A 15,553-nucleotide genomic window follows, 5' to 3' on the forward strand; every position below is an offset into this window, starting at 1 on the left:
ATACAGGTCACTGCTGCACTAGGGCCAAACTGTCTAGTGATTGCAAGGGGATACTATACCAATGGACAGTTTCACTGTCTTTATGAGAGGTTTATAGCTCTAGTTTGCAGTTGTCCACTAATAGCACATCCTGCTGCTTTATTTTCAGGGTGGGCGTGGGCTGATGATGTCGTACTGTCTGTGGTGTAATTATTGTACGGGAGGCTTCAGTGAGACAGCAGCTGGAGCAGCATCACATCGAGAAGGGAAACTGTGGGAAACTGTGTGGGTTTTGACACGCTTGCTATTTCGGTACAGTTTCATACGCTTCCTGACAGAAAAAAAGGAGAGTGAAGTGAGTGACACAGCCCAGTAGTGGAGTTTTGTGTTACCGTGTTCTATTGAGCACCACTGCATCAATTCAAAATGAGGAGAAGTTTAGCTTTTTATAGGACCCATGGGCAATCGTTGGCCCAAAGCACCGACGTACCATTTTTAGAGCCGTGGTAGGCCATCCAGGCTATACATGAAGTGCTGTAAAAGTCTGGAGACAGCCTAGGTTGATTGAGGCACTGTTCATATAACAAGACACATCCACACATCATCTGGGTACTAAACAGGGAGTAAGCTCACCTTTCTCCCCTAATCTCTAATTCAGTTCCTATTCGCTACTGAGCAGCAGCAGCAGAGGTAGAAGTGGCTGCCTCTGAAGCAGCATCTCTGCGTCCAGTAGAGGTCTCTTAGGTAAGCACTGGCAGATAGAATGAGGCTAATGCCGGGCTGGAGCTGCACTGCACTATAGCTGACTAGAATACTAATGTCCACATCAATACAGTAGTCCCCCCAGACAGACAGCCACAGAGAGTAGTGACTCCCCTCAGCTCTTCTCATGAAAAATTATATGAAAAATGCCATGCTTAGTGTGACAGCCCCAGCCCCCGACAGAACACTGCTGTGACCACAGTGGCACTACTGAGTTATTAATACCACTCAGTGTCAGACAGGAACTGTATACATTTGGTGGAATCCATGTGGGCCTGGTGCTAAGCGGGCTCGGTAGTGCATGGGAGGGAAGTAGCCGTGCCAGTCCTTTCACTTATAGAAAAGCAGCTAAAGTAGAGTGTAGTGGCAGTCTGTGAATGCACATAGCCTAAGACCTTACATAGCCTAAGACCTTACATAGCCTAAAACCTTCTGTTCAGACGAGACAACCCAGGCTGTAGGCAAGATTTCAAATATCAAACCTGTCAAGATGACATTTGGACATAGCTGTCTTTGTTTCCAAGATAATTGTGTAGTTTAGTGTGTGTAGCCTTGGAGTGATTATCTTAATTCACTGAGGTTCGCTAGCCAGCTATTTGTCGTCCTTAACGTAGGAGACTCTGCTAGCTAGCCAACAGCTAACTGCTAACAGCTAGCCAACGTCTACTGTTTTGAATTCAACAACCCGGTTAGGTAGTTTCACATTTTCATTTCATTTCATTACAGTACAACGGTTTGATTTGTTTGATCGTAGCTAGCTACATAGCCGTCTTTGTTTCAAAGATAATTGTGTAGTCTAGACCGATTCCCTAGGTTAGCTAGCCAGCTATTGTCGTTCTTTTAACTCAACGTAACGTAAACAACACTGCTAGCTAGCCAGCTAGCCCCGAATAGCAGCACTGTAGAATTATTACACTCAACGGAACGACTTGATTAGTGTAGTGTCAACAACGCAGCTACTGCCAGCTAGCCTACTTTAGCAGTACTGTATCATTTTAATCATTTTAGTCAATAAGATTCTTGCTACGTAAGCTTAACTTTCTGAACATTCGAGACGTGTAGTCCGCTTGTCATTCAATTTCCTTGCATTAGCGTAGCCTTTTCTGTAGCCTGTCAACTATGTGTCTGTCTATCCCTGTTCTCTCCTCTCTGCACAGACCATACAAACGCTCCACACCGCGTGGCCGCGACCACCCTAACCTGGTGGTCCCAGCGCGGACGACCACGTGGAGTTCCAGGTCTCTGGTAGCCTCTGGAACTGCCAATCTGCGGCCAACAAGGCAGAGTTCATCTCAGCCTATGCCTCCCTCCAGTCCCTTGACTTCTTGGCACTGACGGAAACATGGATCACCACAGATAACACTGCTACTCCTACTGCTCTCTCCTCGTCCGCCCACGTGTTCTCGCACACCCCGAGAGCTTCTGGTCAGCGGGGTGGTGGCACCGGGATCCTCATCTCTCCCAAGTGGTCTTTCTCTCTTTCTCCCCTTACCCATCTGTCTATTGCGTCCTTTGAATTCCATGCTGTCACAGTTACCAGCCCTTTCAAGCTTAACATCCTTATCATTTATCGCCCTCCAGGTTCCTCGGAGAGTTCATCAATGAGCTTGATGCCTTGATAAGCTCCTTTCCTGAGGACGGCTCACCTCTCACAGTTCTGGGCGACTTTAACCTCCCCACGTCTACCTTTGACTCATTCCTCTCTGCCTCCTTCTTTCCACTCCTCTCCTCTTTTGACCTCACCCTCTCACCCTCCCCCCTACTCACAAGGCAGGCAATACGCTTGACCTCATCTTTACTAGATGCTGTTCTTCCACTAACCTCATTGCAACTCCCCTCCAAGTCTCCGACCACTACCTTGTATCCTTTTCCCTCTCGCTCTCATCCAACACTTCCCACACTGCCCCTACTCGGATGGTATCGCGCCGTCCCAACCTTCGCTCTCTCTCCCCCGCTACTCTCTCCTCTTCCATCCTATCTTCTCTTCCCTCTGCTCAAACTTTCTCCAACCTATCCCCTGATTCTGCCTCCTCAACCCTCCTCTCCTCCCTTACTGCATCCTTTGACTCCCTATGTCCCCTATCCTCCAGGCCGGCTCGGTCCTCCCCTCCCGCTCCGTGGCTCGACGACTCATTGCGAGCTCACAGAACAGGGCTCCGGGCAGCCGAGCGGAAATGGAGGAAAACTCGCCTCCCTGCGGACCTGGCATCCTTTCACTCCCTCCTCTCTACATTTTCCTCCTCTGTCTCTGCTGCTAAAGCCACTTTCTACCATTCTAAATTCCAAGCATCTGCCTCTAACCCTAGGAAGCTCTTTGCCACCTTCTCCTCCCTCCTGAATCCTCCCCCTCCCTCCTCCCTCTCTGCAGATGACTTCGTCAACCATTTTGAAAAGAAGGTCGATGACATCCGATCCTCGTTTGCTAAGTCAAACGACACCGCTGGTTCTGCTCACACTGCCCTACCCTATGCTCTGACCTCTTTCTCCCCTCTCTCTCCAGATGAAATCTCGCGTCTTGTGACGGCCGGCCGCCCAACAACCTGCCCGCTTGACCCTATCCCCTCCTCTCTTCTCCAGACCATTTCCGGAGACCTTCTCCCTTACCTCACCTCGCTCATCAACTCATCCCTGACCGCTGGCTACGTCCCTCCCGTCTTCAAGAGAGCGAGAGTTGCACCCCCTTCTGAAAAAACCTACACTCGATCCCTCCGATGTCAACAACTACAGACCAGTATCCCTTCTCTCTTTTCTCTCCAAAACTCTTGAGCGTGCCGTCCTTGGCCAGCTCTACCGCTATCTCTCTCAGAATGACCTTCTTGATCCAAATCAGTCAGGTTTCAAGACTAGTCATTCAACTGAGACTGCTCTTCTCTGTATCACGGAGGCGCTCCGCACTGCTAAAGCTAACTCTCTCTCCTCTGCTCTCATCCTTCTAGACCTATCGGCTGCCTTCGATACTGTGAACCATCAGATCCTCCTCTCCACCCTCTCCGAGTTGGGCATCTCCGGCGCGGCCCACGCTTGGATTGCGTCCTACCTGACAGGTCGCTCCTACCAGGTGGCGTGGCGAGAATCTGTCTCCTCACCACGCGCTCTCACCACTGGTGTCCCCCAGGGCTCTGTTCTAGGCCCTCTCTTATTCTCGCTATACACCAAGTCACTTGGCTCTGTCATAACCTCACATGGTCTCTCCTATCATTGCTATGCAGACGACACACAATTAATCTTCTCCTTTCCCCTTCTGATGACCAGGTGGCGAATCGCATCTCTGCATGTCTGGCAGACATATCAGTGTGGATGACGGATCACCACCTCAAGCTGAACCTCAGCAAGACGGAGCTCCTCTTCCTCCCGGGAAGGACTGCCCGTTCCATGATCTCGCCATCACGGTTGACAACTCCATTGTGTCCTCCTCCCAGAGCGCTAAGAACCTTGGCGTGATCCTGGACAACACCCTGACGTTCTCAACTAACATCAAGGCGGTGTCCCGTTCCTGTAGGTTCATGCTCTACAACATCCGCAGAGTACGACCCTGCCTCACACAGGAAGCGGCGCAGGTCCTAATCCAGGCACTTGTCATCTCCCGTCTTGATTACTGCAACTCGCTGTTGGCTGGGCTCCCTGCCTGTGCCATTAAACCCTACAACTCATCCAGAACGCCGCAGCCCGTCTGGTGTTCAACCTTCCCAAGTTCTCTCACGTCACCCCGCTCCTCCGCTCTCTCCACTGGCTTCCAGTTGAAGCTCGCATCCGCTACAAGACCATGGTGCTTGCCTACGGAGCTGTGAGGGGAACGGCACCTCAGTACCTCCAGGCTCTGATCAGGCCCTACACCCAAACAAGGGCACTGCGTTCATCCACCTCTGGCCTGCTCGCCTCCCTACCACTGAGGAAGTACAGTTCCCGCTCAGCCCAGTCAAAACTGTTCGCTGCTCTGGCCCCCAATGGTGGAACAAACTCCCTCACGACGCCAGGACAGCGGAGTCAATCACCACCTTCCGGAGACACCTGAAACCCCACCTCTTCAAGGAATACCTAGGATAGGGTAAGTAAGGGTAAGTAATCCTTCTCACCCTCCCCCTTCCCCCAACAAGATTTAGATGCAAGTGGCTGTTCCACTGGTTGTCATAAGGTGTATGCACCAATTTGTAAGTCGCTCTGGATAAGAGCGTCTGCTAAATGACTTAAATGTAAATGTAAATGACTAACATACAAACATGACTCAGAGATTGTGTACTGATACACATAGCTATTGCAGATATACTTAAGGTACTTAAATCTGTACCAAATTATGCAGTAACTAAGTTGTAATAATAGATGAATAACATTTAGTTTAGTAACTACTATAAAAAATAATCCTTGGTCTTACATAGTATTTGTTTGATGTAACACAATGCTCTATCCTTCATGACGTGAGCACCTTGTGTTGTTGTGGTTTAGCTGGGCCTGGCCTGCCCGTAAGGTTCTATGACTGCAACCATAACAATCATGAAGCATTTCTAGTAATTCCATCATTGCCATGGTGACTGCAATACTGTAGGCACACAGAGCAGGAGAGAAAATAGAGGTGTTGGAGAGGTGTGGCTTGTCGACTCAACAACTATATGTAACATCTTGAAACAGTGACCAAAATAAACTGAGCAATGCAGAATGTCTGTGAGAGAACTGACAGTTGACTAGAAATCACTAGAACAAAATTGTATTTCTCCTTCCCCAGAAGAAATTTGTCCTTGAGATCTAGGCCCTACATGTCTCTCCTATGCATGCCACCCTGTAGCAAAACAATTTCCCCAAAATGATGTGATTCCCAAGAATGAGGGGTGTCATGTCAGCAAATGGATCAGTTATCAATCAGTTATGCAACAACAAAAAGCAGGCCTTCAAATGTTGAGGTGTGAATGCTGATATTAATGTTTCCATTAATTCATCACAATTCTAAACCCAGTGATGGATATAATCAATCAGTATCTGGACTTCATTTGGAGGCGGAAAGTTAAGAGCCATCAAATTACAAGGTGCGCTTGATGGAGATAATGTTCCAAATGAGTGCATAAACTATACAAATGCCTGCATGTTATTTTGTTGTTTTTATTTGGATTCTTTTTAGGTTCACATAAACAAACCACATTTTTTTCCTTTAAAAAATAATGGATAATTTTATACACAATGCATTTACTATGTATATCTTAATACATTAGGGTATTGTTCTTTTGCACAGCAAAGATATGACATTTATGTTTCTGATAACATATACGAGAAAACGATATTATACACATAATAAACGTAATACTCGACTGAATTTCACAACAGTGCAAAACCATAATTGTAGAAAAGCGTCCTGAAAGGAGAGTGAGTGACTTCTAATTTAACCCATTGCGAAAAAAAGGAAACGTGCTTTCAAAATGGAATGTTAGGCTACATATTTCTGGACAATGTTGTGCAAGAAAAAATGCATTTCCACGCGGGAAATGGGTTGGGTAAACAAATTCTAATACAAAGCATCTTATTAAAGTGGGAATCAGCGGTGCATCACTCTCCTGGGACGCACGGTGACATCGGGGTTCAGTCTCAGCATGCAGTCCTGCCCCTTTTCTGTAGGCTATCAATGCTCGCCAAAATATCATTCAATAACCATAACATAGGCTACCCCTCTATATCCTTTCAAGTCGGCGAGGGGGTACAATACTACAGGCATAGGCTACACTCACAGCCGACAGCAGAAAATAAACAGAAAAGGAAATTGTTCTCATCCCAGTGGAGGGAATTTTGGCTCCAGGAAAACGTAACTTCATGATATTTCCTGCATCTTCCCCTCCTCTAATCCGTTTGAGACAGAAATTGGCTCCTGGTTGCTTTCTATTGACGACTCGCTGCCCGTGCTCTCCCCAGAGAGGAGTCGTGTAACCCTAAGGTCAGCTTTTAGTGTTTGTACGTCGTTTCCTATGCTCATCTCTCCAAGGTCACTGATGATCTGGGACAGCTCCTGTTTACCATTGTCCACACAATCGTCATCCGTGTCTAAAATGTCCTCACACTCAAAGTGCATCGCTTTCTCCTCTTCCTCCTCTCCGAGCAAGTCCTCTGTGATAGAGCCCAATTTGGGCGCGCTCCTGCTGCGCTCCACCGGCGGTTTGTAATAACACTGTCCATTTAGAAGCTTCCTGAGGGGCACAAGGGGTATGGTTTGTTCCCCTATCAGCTGCTGTTGCTGGTGCCTTGCATCGTCCCTCCTTTTAAGTCTTTTAAATTCAGAAAGCGCTGTCGCCGAGGTCTGGTACAAAAGCAGTGCCATGGCCTTTGCCTTCTCCGGCTTGGACACCAGCACCGCATGGCACCGCAGCATCACTGCCTTGTGCTTCATCTCATGTCTGTATATCCAAGCGAAAATTTTGGATAGCCTTGGGTCCGCAACGCAATAGGTTATCCGGTGCAATAAATACAAATGTCCCGGTCTCCTCGCTTTGTCGTCCACATGCACCATTCGGATGCCCTGCGAGCTGATGGTCAGTTTCATCTTCGTGCCATTTTTGCCCATTTCGCTCTTGCCCCAAATTTTGCTCACAGCCACGTCCGTACAGCCTTCGCCTTTCGACTGGATGGTGGTGGCATTACCCAGGTAGAGGACCGTGTAGGTGGGGTCCTCACTGGTAATTTTAACCTTTTTCCTTTTTGTCTTGAACATGCTTCCAACCCTGTTCAAAGCACTCTCCGGGCAAGACTTGGCAAAGGAGGTCAGGGCAGAGTAGTTCAAACTCACGGCATAACCCTTCTGCTTCGACTGTTTATCTTCCTCAATCAAGTCGAACTTATTCTTCTTCCAAAGCAGCATTATATGGCCGTGTCACGTCCACAGCAATAACGTACACTATAGCGAACGTTTTACTGCAACTAAATCGTATATATTTTACTGACTTTTATGATTTATTGGAGACTCCAATACAACAAACGTTCAAGTTATCCTGTACTTAATTTGTTTATCCTCTCAAGACTTCTCCATAACCACAATTGCGCTCTCCCATTCTATGGTCGCTGTCTGTCTGACAGAGGTTGGGTCTGCTGAGAATTGAATGGTCTACATTGGCTATATACTGGGTTGAACCATTACAGTGTCTCTGTAGGGGAACATAGAGGGAGGGATGGATGGAACCATTATGAGAGAGACCAAAGTCAAACAGCTCTACCTTGAGGATGCAATTGGTACTCAGGGTGCTTTTGCCGAGGTTCATTTACTGAACTGAAATAAGAAGAATTTGGAAATAATAGGCTAATGTACAAACTGATATAACCGCTTATATACATCGCCCTGTAAATTCCAACAATACTTCCATTGTACATATACTCACTCAGAGTACATATACTCAGTCACACTGATAGATTTTTTAAATAATTGGCAACTTTAATAAATAAATCACTAGTTACTTCAATAATGCCACTTTAATAATTCCAATAATACTTCCATTGTACATATACTCACTCAGAGCAGAACTGATAGATTTTTAAATCATTGGCAACTTTAATAAATAAATCACTAGTCACTTCAATAATGCCACTTTAATAATGTTTACATATCTCTCATTACTCATCCCATATGTATCTACTGTATTTTTATACCATCTATTGCATCTTGCCTATGCCGCTCAGTCATCGCTCATCCATATATTTATATGGATATATTCTTATTCCATCCCTTTACTTAGATTTGTGTGTATTAGCTAGTTGTTGTGGAATTGTTAGATTACTTGTTAGATATTACTGCACTGTGGAACTAGAAGCACAAGCATTTCGCTACCCTCGCAATAACATCTGCCAACCATGTGTATGTGACCAATACAATTTGATTTGATATAAAGAGTCTGCATATAGTTAGTTTGAAAACAAAACGAAATACAAGATGGATAACAGTAGAACCTATAAATACCTATAGTTTCCGTATATCAAGCACATAATACAAAGAAAAGCTGGTTACCTGTCAATCTTTCTATGCATGGCAATGCACCAAAAATAAATGTCTTGCAGACCATCCTCCGGTTTATGCTGCCATCTGCCGGGGTGGCAGGGTAGCCTAGTGGTTAGAGCGTTGGACCAGTAACCAGAAGGTTGCAAGCTAAAATCCCCAAGCTGACAAGGTACAAATCTGTCATTCTGCCCCTGAACAGGCAGTTAACCCACTGTTCCTAGGCCGTCATTGAAAATAAGAATTTGTTCTTAACTGACTTGCCTAGTTAAATAAAGGTAAAATATTGTCAAGAAAGAGTTGCCTCCTTTACTAATAACATGCTTCCAAGCCTATTAGTCTGTAGCCTAACCCACCATCAGATGGCACTATTATTCCTTTTACAAACAACTTAAAAGCAATAATAGTGTCACCTGGCGGCCAGTTGGGCTACCTAGTCTGTAACAATTAACAATTAATAATATTCATATTGTTAATAATAACAATAATAAGTAGGCTATGCATATAATTTTTTTTATTTTTTTATTTCACCTTTATTTAACCAGGTAGGCTAGTTGAGAACAAGTTCTCATTTGCAACTGCGACCTGGCCAAGATAAAGCATAGCAGTGTGAACAGACAACACAGAGTTACACATGGAGTAAACAATTAGCAAGTCAATAACACAGTAGAAAAAAATGGGCAGTCTATATACAATGTGTGCAAAAGGCATGAGGAGGTAGGCGAATAATACAATTTTGCAGATTAACACTGGAGTGATAAATGATCAGATGGGCATGTACAGGTAGAGATATTGGTGTGCAAAAGAGCAGAAAAGTAAATAAATAAAAACAGTATAAAAACAGTATGGGAATGAGGTAGGTGAAAAAGGGTGAGCTATTTACCTATAGACTATGTACAGCTGCAGCGATCGGTTAGCTGCATTGCTCGGATAGCTGATGTTTGAAGTTGGAGAGGGAGATAAAAGTCTCCAACTTCAGCGATTTTGCAATTCGTTCCAGTCACAGGCAGCAGAGTACTGGAACGAAAGGCGGCCAAATGAGGTGTTGGCTTTAGGGATGATCAGTGAGATACACCTGCTGGAGCGCGTGCTACGGATGGGTGTTGCCATCGTGACCAGTGAACTGAGATAAGGCGGAGCTTTACCTAGCATGGACTTGTAGATACCTGGAGCCAGTGGGTCTGGCGACGAATATGTAGTGAGGGCCAGCCGACTAGAGCATACAAGTCGCAGTGGTGGGTGGTATAAGGTGCTTTAGTGACAAAACGGATGGCACTGTGATAGACTGCATCCAGTTTGCTGAGTAGAGTGTTGGAAGCCATTTTGTAGATGACATCGCCGAAGTCGAGGATCGGTAGGATAGTCAGTTTTACTAGGGTAAGCTTGGCAGCGTGAGTGAAGGAGGCTTTGTTGCGGAATAGAAAGCCGACTCTGGATTTGATTTTTGATTGGAGATGTTTGATGTGAGTCTGGAAGGAGAGTTTGCAGTCTAGCCAGACACCTAGGTACTTATAGATGTCCACATATTCAAGGTTGGAACCATCCAGGGTGGTGATGCTAGTCGGGCATGCGGGTGCAGGCAGCGATCGGTTGAAAAGCATGCATTTGGTTTTACTCGCGTTTAAGAGCAGTTGGAGGCCACGGAAGGAGTGCTGTATGGCATTGAAGCTCGTTTGGAGGTTGGATAGCACAGTGTCCAATGACGGGCCGAAAGTATATAGAATGGTGTCGTCTGCGTAGAGGTGGATCAGGGAATCGCCCGCAGCAAGAGCAACATCATTGATATATACAGAGAAAAGAGTCGGCCCGAGAATTGAACCCTGTGGCACCCCCTTAGAGACTGCCAGAGGACCGGACAGCATGCCCTCTGATTTGACATTAGGCTATAGTATAATTTTCTCATGAAACACTCCAAATATTAGATTATTTTTAAACAACCTGTAAAAATGGAAAATGGCTTGTTTTCGATTTCGGTTTCTGAATTTGAAAAACGAACATTTGAAATCTACTTGTTTTGTCATTTATTGTGGCAAAATTGGACATGGAATAACGGAAAACAAATAAAGACAAACTGTATTACATTTTTCGACTTGAATGTTAGTCTGTGTGAGTGTGACAGAAGAAAGAAAAACGCCCCCACAGAGTACAGCCCATGTGCTGGTCGCATCAAATCCATTGTACTGAAACACTGTTTTCACAGTGCGAAAAAACTAGCCGTTCTGTTACGCACAGCCTGCAGCTGCTCAAGAAGCGTGACACTTGGCTCCCAGGAGCACCCAATGGCAATTACAAGTGTGGCCACTGTGTACATTGTGACAGTACGACCAATACTAAAGTTTTTTTTACCACCTGAGAACAGATAAAGAATACAAAATCCAAAGCTTCATTAATTGTAGCACCACAAATGTCATACACAGTACCAGTCAAAAGTTTGGACACACCTACTCATTCCATGGTTTTTCTTTATTTGTACTATTTTCTACATTGTAGAATAATAGTGAATACATAAAAACTATGAAATTAGACATATGGAATCATGTACAGTGGTTGCTCCACTAAAAGTTTTGCAATTATGCTGCAGGATTTAGGGGTAATTTGTGGTTTAGTACAGTACCCTGCGTCACTACTTCATTGCTCCAGACCAGTGCAGGGAGGAGTTAGAGCACTGATTATGCTTTTGGGTGTCACACCCTGACCATAGTTTGCTTTGTATGTTTTGAAAGACGTGGGTCGACCTGTTCTTTCCCAGCAGTAATGGTTGAGCCAAGGGCCCAGCAGGATGGCTAGGTGGTAGGCAGTGTGGAATTGGATCATACACCCCCCTCTCCCCAGGATACATTTAGGGAAGGTGCTTTGCTGTTGGCACACCTTCATCCAAAATGTAACTCACTCTTGTTCAACTTTTTTGTATTAAATCGATTTAATTCAATATTTCAATGTGCTTCAAGTGTGGTTTTTACTCAAATCTAACAGAGGGATGTCGGCTTGGGGGAGTGTGGGTTTGGGGAGGGAGATGGGATAGACGGGTTTGGTTAAAGAAACTCACTCTACCTCCCCACCTAGTCGTGATGAGTCAAAAAAGTGAATGTAATTGCTTCATTTTACCTGTGATCCTAAATTTTAAACAATGTAATATTTTACGAGTTAAAGGCTAAGACAAAATATTATTTCATGACATTTACTTTGTCTTTACACATATACTGGCCAACTGCATTAGCCATCCACTTCAGCTAGCATTACCTGCTTTTCGTAAGTGTCCAAATGTGATACAAGCTGTATTATTATGCTTATGTACAGTGCCTTCAGAAAGTCTACCACTTGACTTACTACACAATTTGTTGTGTTACAGCCTGAATAAACAACATATTACCCATCTACAAACAATACCCCATAATGATAAAGTGATTTAAAAAAATGGTTATATAATCACCTTTGAAAGCGATTACAGTCTTTCTGGTTAAGTCTCTAAGAGCTTTGCACACCTGGATTGTACAATATTTGCACATTATTATTAAAAAAATATTCTGGTTCTGTCAAGTTGGTTGTTGATCATTGCTAGACAACCATTTTCAATTCTTGCCATAGATATTCCAGACAGTTTAAGTCAAAACTGTAACTAGGCCACTCAGGAACATTCAATGTCACACTGGTAAACAACGTCAGTGTATATTTGGCCTTGTGTTTTAGGTTATTGTCCTGCTGAAAGGAGAATTTGTCTGTCATTGTCTGTTCGCAAGCAGACTGAACCAGGTTTTCCTCTAGGATTTTGCCTGTGCTTAGTTGACCTCATGGTATCTATCTTTGTAGTGACTGGGTGAATTGATACACCATCCAAAGTGTAATTAATAACTTCACCATGCTACCATGCTATTTTCTTTACCTATCTACCAATAGGTGCCCTTCTTTGCGAGGCATTGGAAAACCTCCATGGACTTTGTGGTTGAATCTGTGTTTGAAATTCATTGTTTGACTGAGGGACCCTACAGATAATTGTATGTGTGGGATGCAGAGGTAGTCATTCAAAAATCATTTGAAACACTATTATTGCATACAGAGTGAGTCCATGAAACTTATTATTTGACTTGTTAAGCAAAAGTGTACTCCTGAACTTTTTTAGGCTTGCCATAAACAAAGGGTTGAACACTTATTGACTCAAAACATTTCAGCTTTTAATTTTTTATTAATTAGTTAAAAATAAAATAAGAAAATAACATACTTCCACTTTGACATTATGTGGTATTGTGTATAGGCCTGTGACACATCTTAATTTAATCCATTTTAAATTCAGGCTGTAACACAACAACAATATTACACTGAGTAGGTGTAGGTAGGGGTAGAGCCATAGAGAGACAAACTATTCTCCAACTTGTCATGACATTCTCATTCATAATGTAATGACCTGACTAGATCATAAAGGAACAATTGTCCAGACAGAGGAGTGAGTTTACGAATTTACGGTTTTATTAACCCAACTTCACACAGGCTACTGTTTGGCCGTAGCCCACACCAAATAAATGAAAGATACCCTATAAAACAACCGTGACCTTCTCTTGTGAAGGCCAGATGTAAGACTTAACTTCCAATGCTCCATCCCCCTGCCCAACCCCCCTCCTCCAACCACCAGAATGCCCGGCATCAGAACATTCCAGGCATTCCTGTGATTGGCAGATAGCAGGTTGATTGGCATGGCAGACCCCACGAACACTGGGTATGGGTAAGTACAACACAACCAACTAATAGCCTAACACATAACACACAGCTGTCTGTGCGGGTCGCTACAATCATTTTATTTTATTGTGGCCATGGAACCTTTCGGCCAGTATAACCCAACAAAGTGATGTCAAACACCACACCAGAGTATTCAATTGTTGTCTAGTTTGTTCAATTGGCATGCTTACTTAATGATAAGTTCTGCATCTTAGCAAACATAAGTATTGTTATCTTCATTATCACAGACACAGTATAATTAAAGACCGTACTGTAGAAAGATAGGCGAGAACTGCTTCTAAATCACGTCTCGCGCCGATTTGCCATGTGCAGGCAGTCAAATGAAAGGCACGCCTTCGATATAAAGATTTTTGACAAAATATTTAAACGTGTCAGTTTGTCACTTTCACAAGGTTGGAGTAATAACATGTTCAACTAGTTAATTAGCTCGAATCGGGGTTGGGCCTTTAGATTTCGAAAAAATGTACAGCTAAGGAAGAACATTTAACTTCTGTCATTGACATCTCTAACCTCAAACCCAGTCTTGGTCTGCTTCGTAAGTGTCACTCCTGACCTTGGTCCTCTCATTCTTCCACCTACGACAATCGTTACAGAACTACCCACCAAAAAAGGACCAAGCAGCGTGGTAACCTGGAGCAGAGGGTTCTGGACTCCTGGACTTGGGAGGAGATTTTTGACGGTAAGGAACCCTGGGCACAGGCTGGGGAATATCGCCGCCCCAGGGAAGAGCTGGAGGAAGCTAAAGGCAAGTCAGGTAGGAGACCTGAGCCAACTCCCCGTGCTTAACGTGGAGAGAGAGTGACCGTGTTATGCGGTGAGGCGCACGGTGTCCCCAGTGCGTATGCATAGCCCTGTGCGCTACATCGCAACTCCTCATATCGCTGGGCTAGAGTGGGCATCAAGCCAGGAGGAATGAAGAAGGCTCAGCGCATCTGGTCTCCAGTGTGTCTCCTCGGCCCGGGTTATATGGCACCAGCCCTACGCACGGTGTCCCCGGTTTGCTAGCACAGCCCAGTGCGGTCTGTTCCGCCGCACTTGCCGGGCTACAGGGGGTATCCAGCCAGGGCAGGTTGTGCAGGCTCGGTTCCTTTTTTTATGTCCCTATTTTAGGTTGGTCAGGGCGTGAGTTGGGGTGGGCATTCTATGTTTGTATTTCTATGTGTTTGGCCTGGTATGGTTCCCAATGAGAGGCAGCTGTCAATCGTTGTCTCTGATTGAGAACCATACTTAGGCCGCCTGGTTTCGCCCTTGAGTTGTGGGTAGTTGTTTCCTGTCTCAGACAGGACTGTTTCGTTTGTTCCGTTTTGTTCTAGTGTTAATTAAAAGATCATGAACACGTACCATGCTGCACCTTAGTCCTCTCCTTCTTCCACCTATGACGATCGTTACAGTAAGCAGTGTTGCCAACTCCTCAGTAAGGAAAGTAGCTATTGTCTGTCCTAAAAGACGCTAAATGACATCATCGCCTAATTTGCATAATTGGCCATGTGCATGTAATTGTGGTGGACACTGTAGGAGAGAGGAATAACGTCATGGGAGAGACACAAAGTGAGTAAAAAACACCCTAAATATGTTTAGAACTACAAATGAACTTTTTTCTGTTGATTCTTGTTTTTTTAATGTCACAATTCCAACCCTCCTCCTTTATCCGGGCTTGGGACCGGCAAAAGTGACCCAAAAGAGACTCTGGCGGAGTTACTTATTTTTTATTTTATTTTTTGCTTTTTGTTTTTTATTTTATTTTTCTTAATTTGGTTTGGTTTTTAACCTTATGGTCCACTTAGGAGCCTACAACAAGTCACAGTAAAACATTTACATTTACATTACATTTAAGTCATTTACATTTTTAACCGTAACATTTTTTACATTTTTTGTAAACAATCTACATTAACAATCTAAATGGACCAAAAAGAGACAATAGAAAAAACTGTCAATGGCAATGTGAGAGAATTATGGTAACTAGTCTGGCCCTAATTCAGGTTAATTGTTTTTTTTATGTAAGCAAGTGCGGGATCAGCCAGCGGCGGCTTCCCGCATGCGTGATTCATTTGCAGTCTGGACACAGAGGGGTGAACATCTCCTGCTCTGACTGCAGCTGGGAGGGACTGCTGCACGAGGACTGGGCCGCCT

At 44.5% G+C, this 15,553-nt stretch overlaps 1 protein-coding gene across 1 annotated transcript; it reads right to left on the bottom strand.

Moving 5' to 3' along the window:
- Window positions 1–5,813: 5,813 nt before the first annotated feature.
- Window positions 5,814–7,784, bottom strand: LOC118401429 (protein FAM43A-like). Its single transcript, XM_035798920.1, has one exon. The coding sequence runs from the start codon at window positions 7,568–7,570 to the stop codon at window positions 6,530–6,532; it is 1,041 nt and encodes a 346-aa protein (XP_035654813.1). The 5' UTR covers window positions 7,571–7,784; the 3' UTR covers window positions 5,814–6,529.
- Between the last annotated feature and the right edge of the window lie 7,769 nt (window positions 7,785–15,553).

This window comes from Oncorhynchus keta, chromosome 22 (assembly GCF_023373465.1).
Source record: "Oncorhynchus keta strain PuntledgeMale-10-30-2019 chromosome 22, Oket_V2, whole genome shotgun sequence".
NCBI classification, from domain to species: domain Eukaryota; kingdom Metazoa; phylum Chordata; class Actinopteri; order Salmoniformes; family Salmonidae; genus Oncorhynchus; species Oncorhynchus keta.

What these genes read in the sequence shown, in the direction of transcription:
- LOC118401429 (XM_035798920.1), bottom strand. Translation starts at nt 7,570, where the DNA reads ATGCTGCTTTGGAAGAAGAATAAGTTCGACTTGATTGAGGAAGATAAA.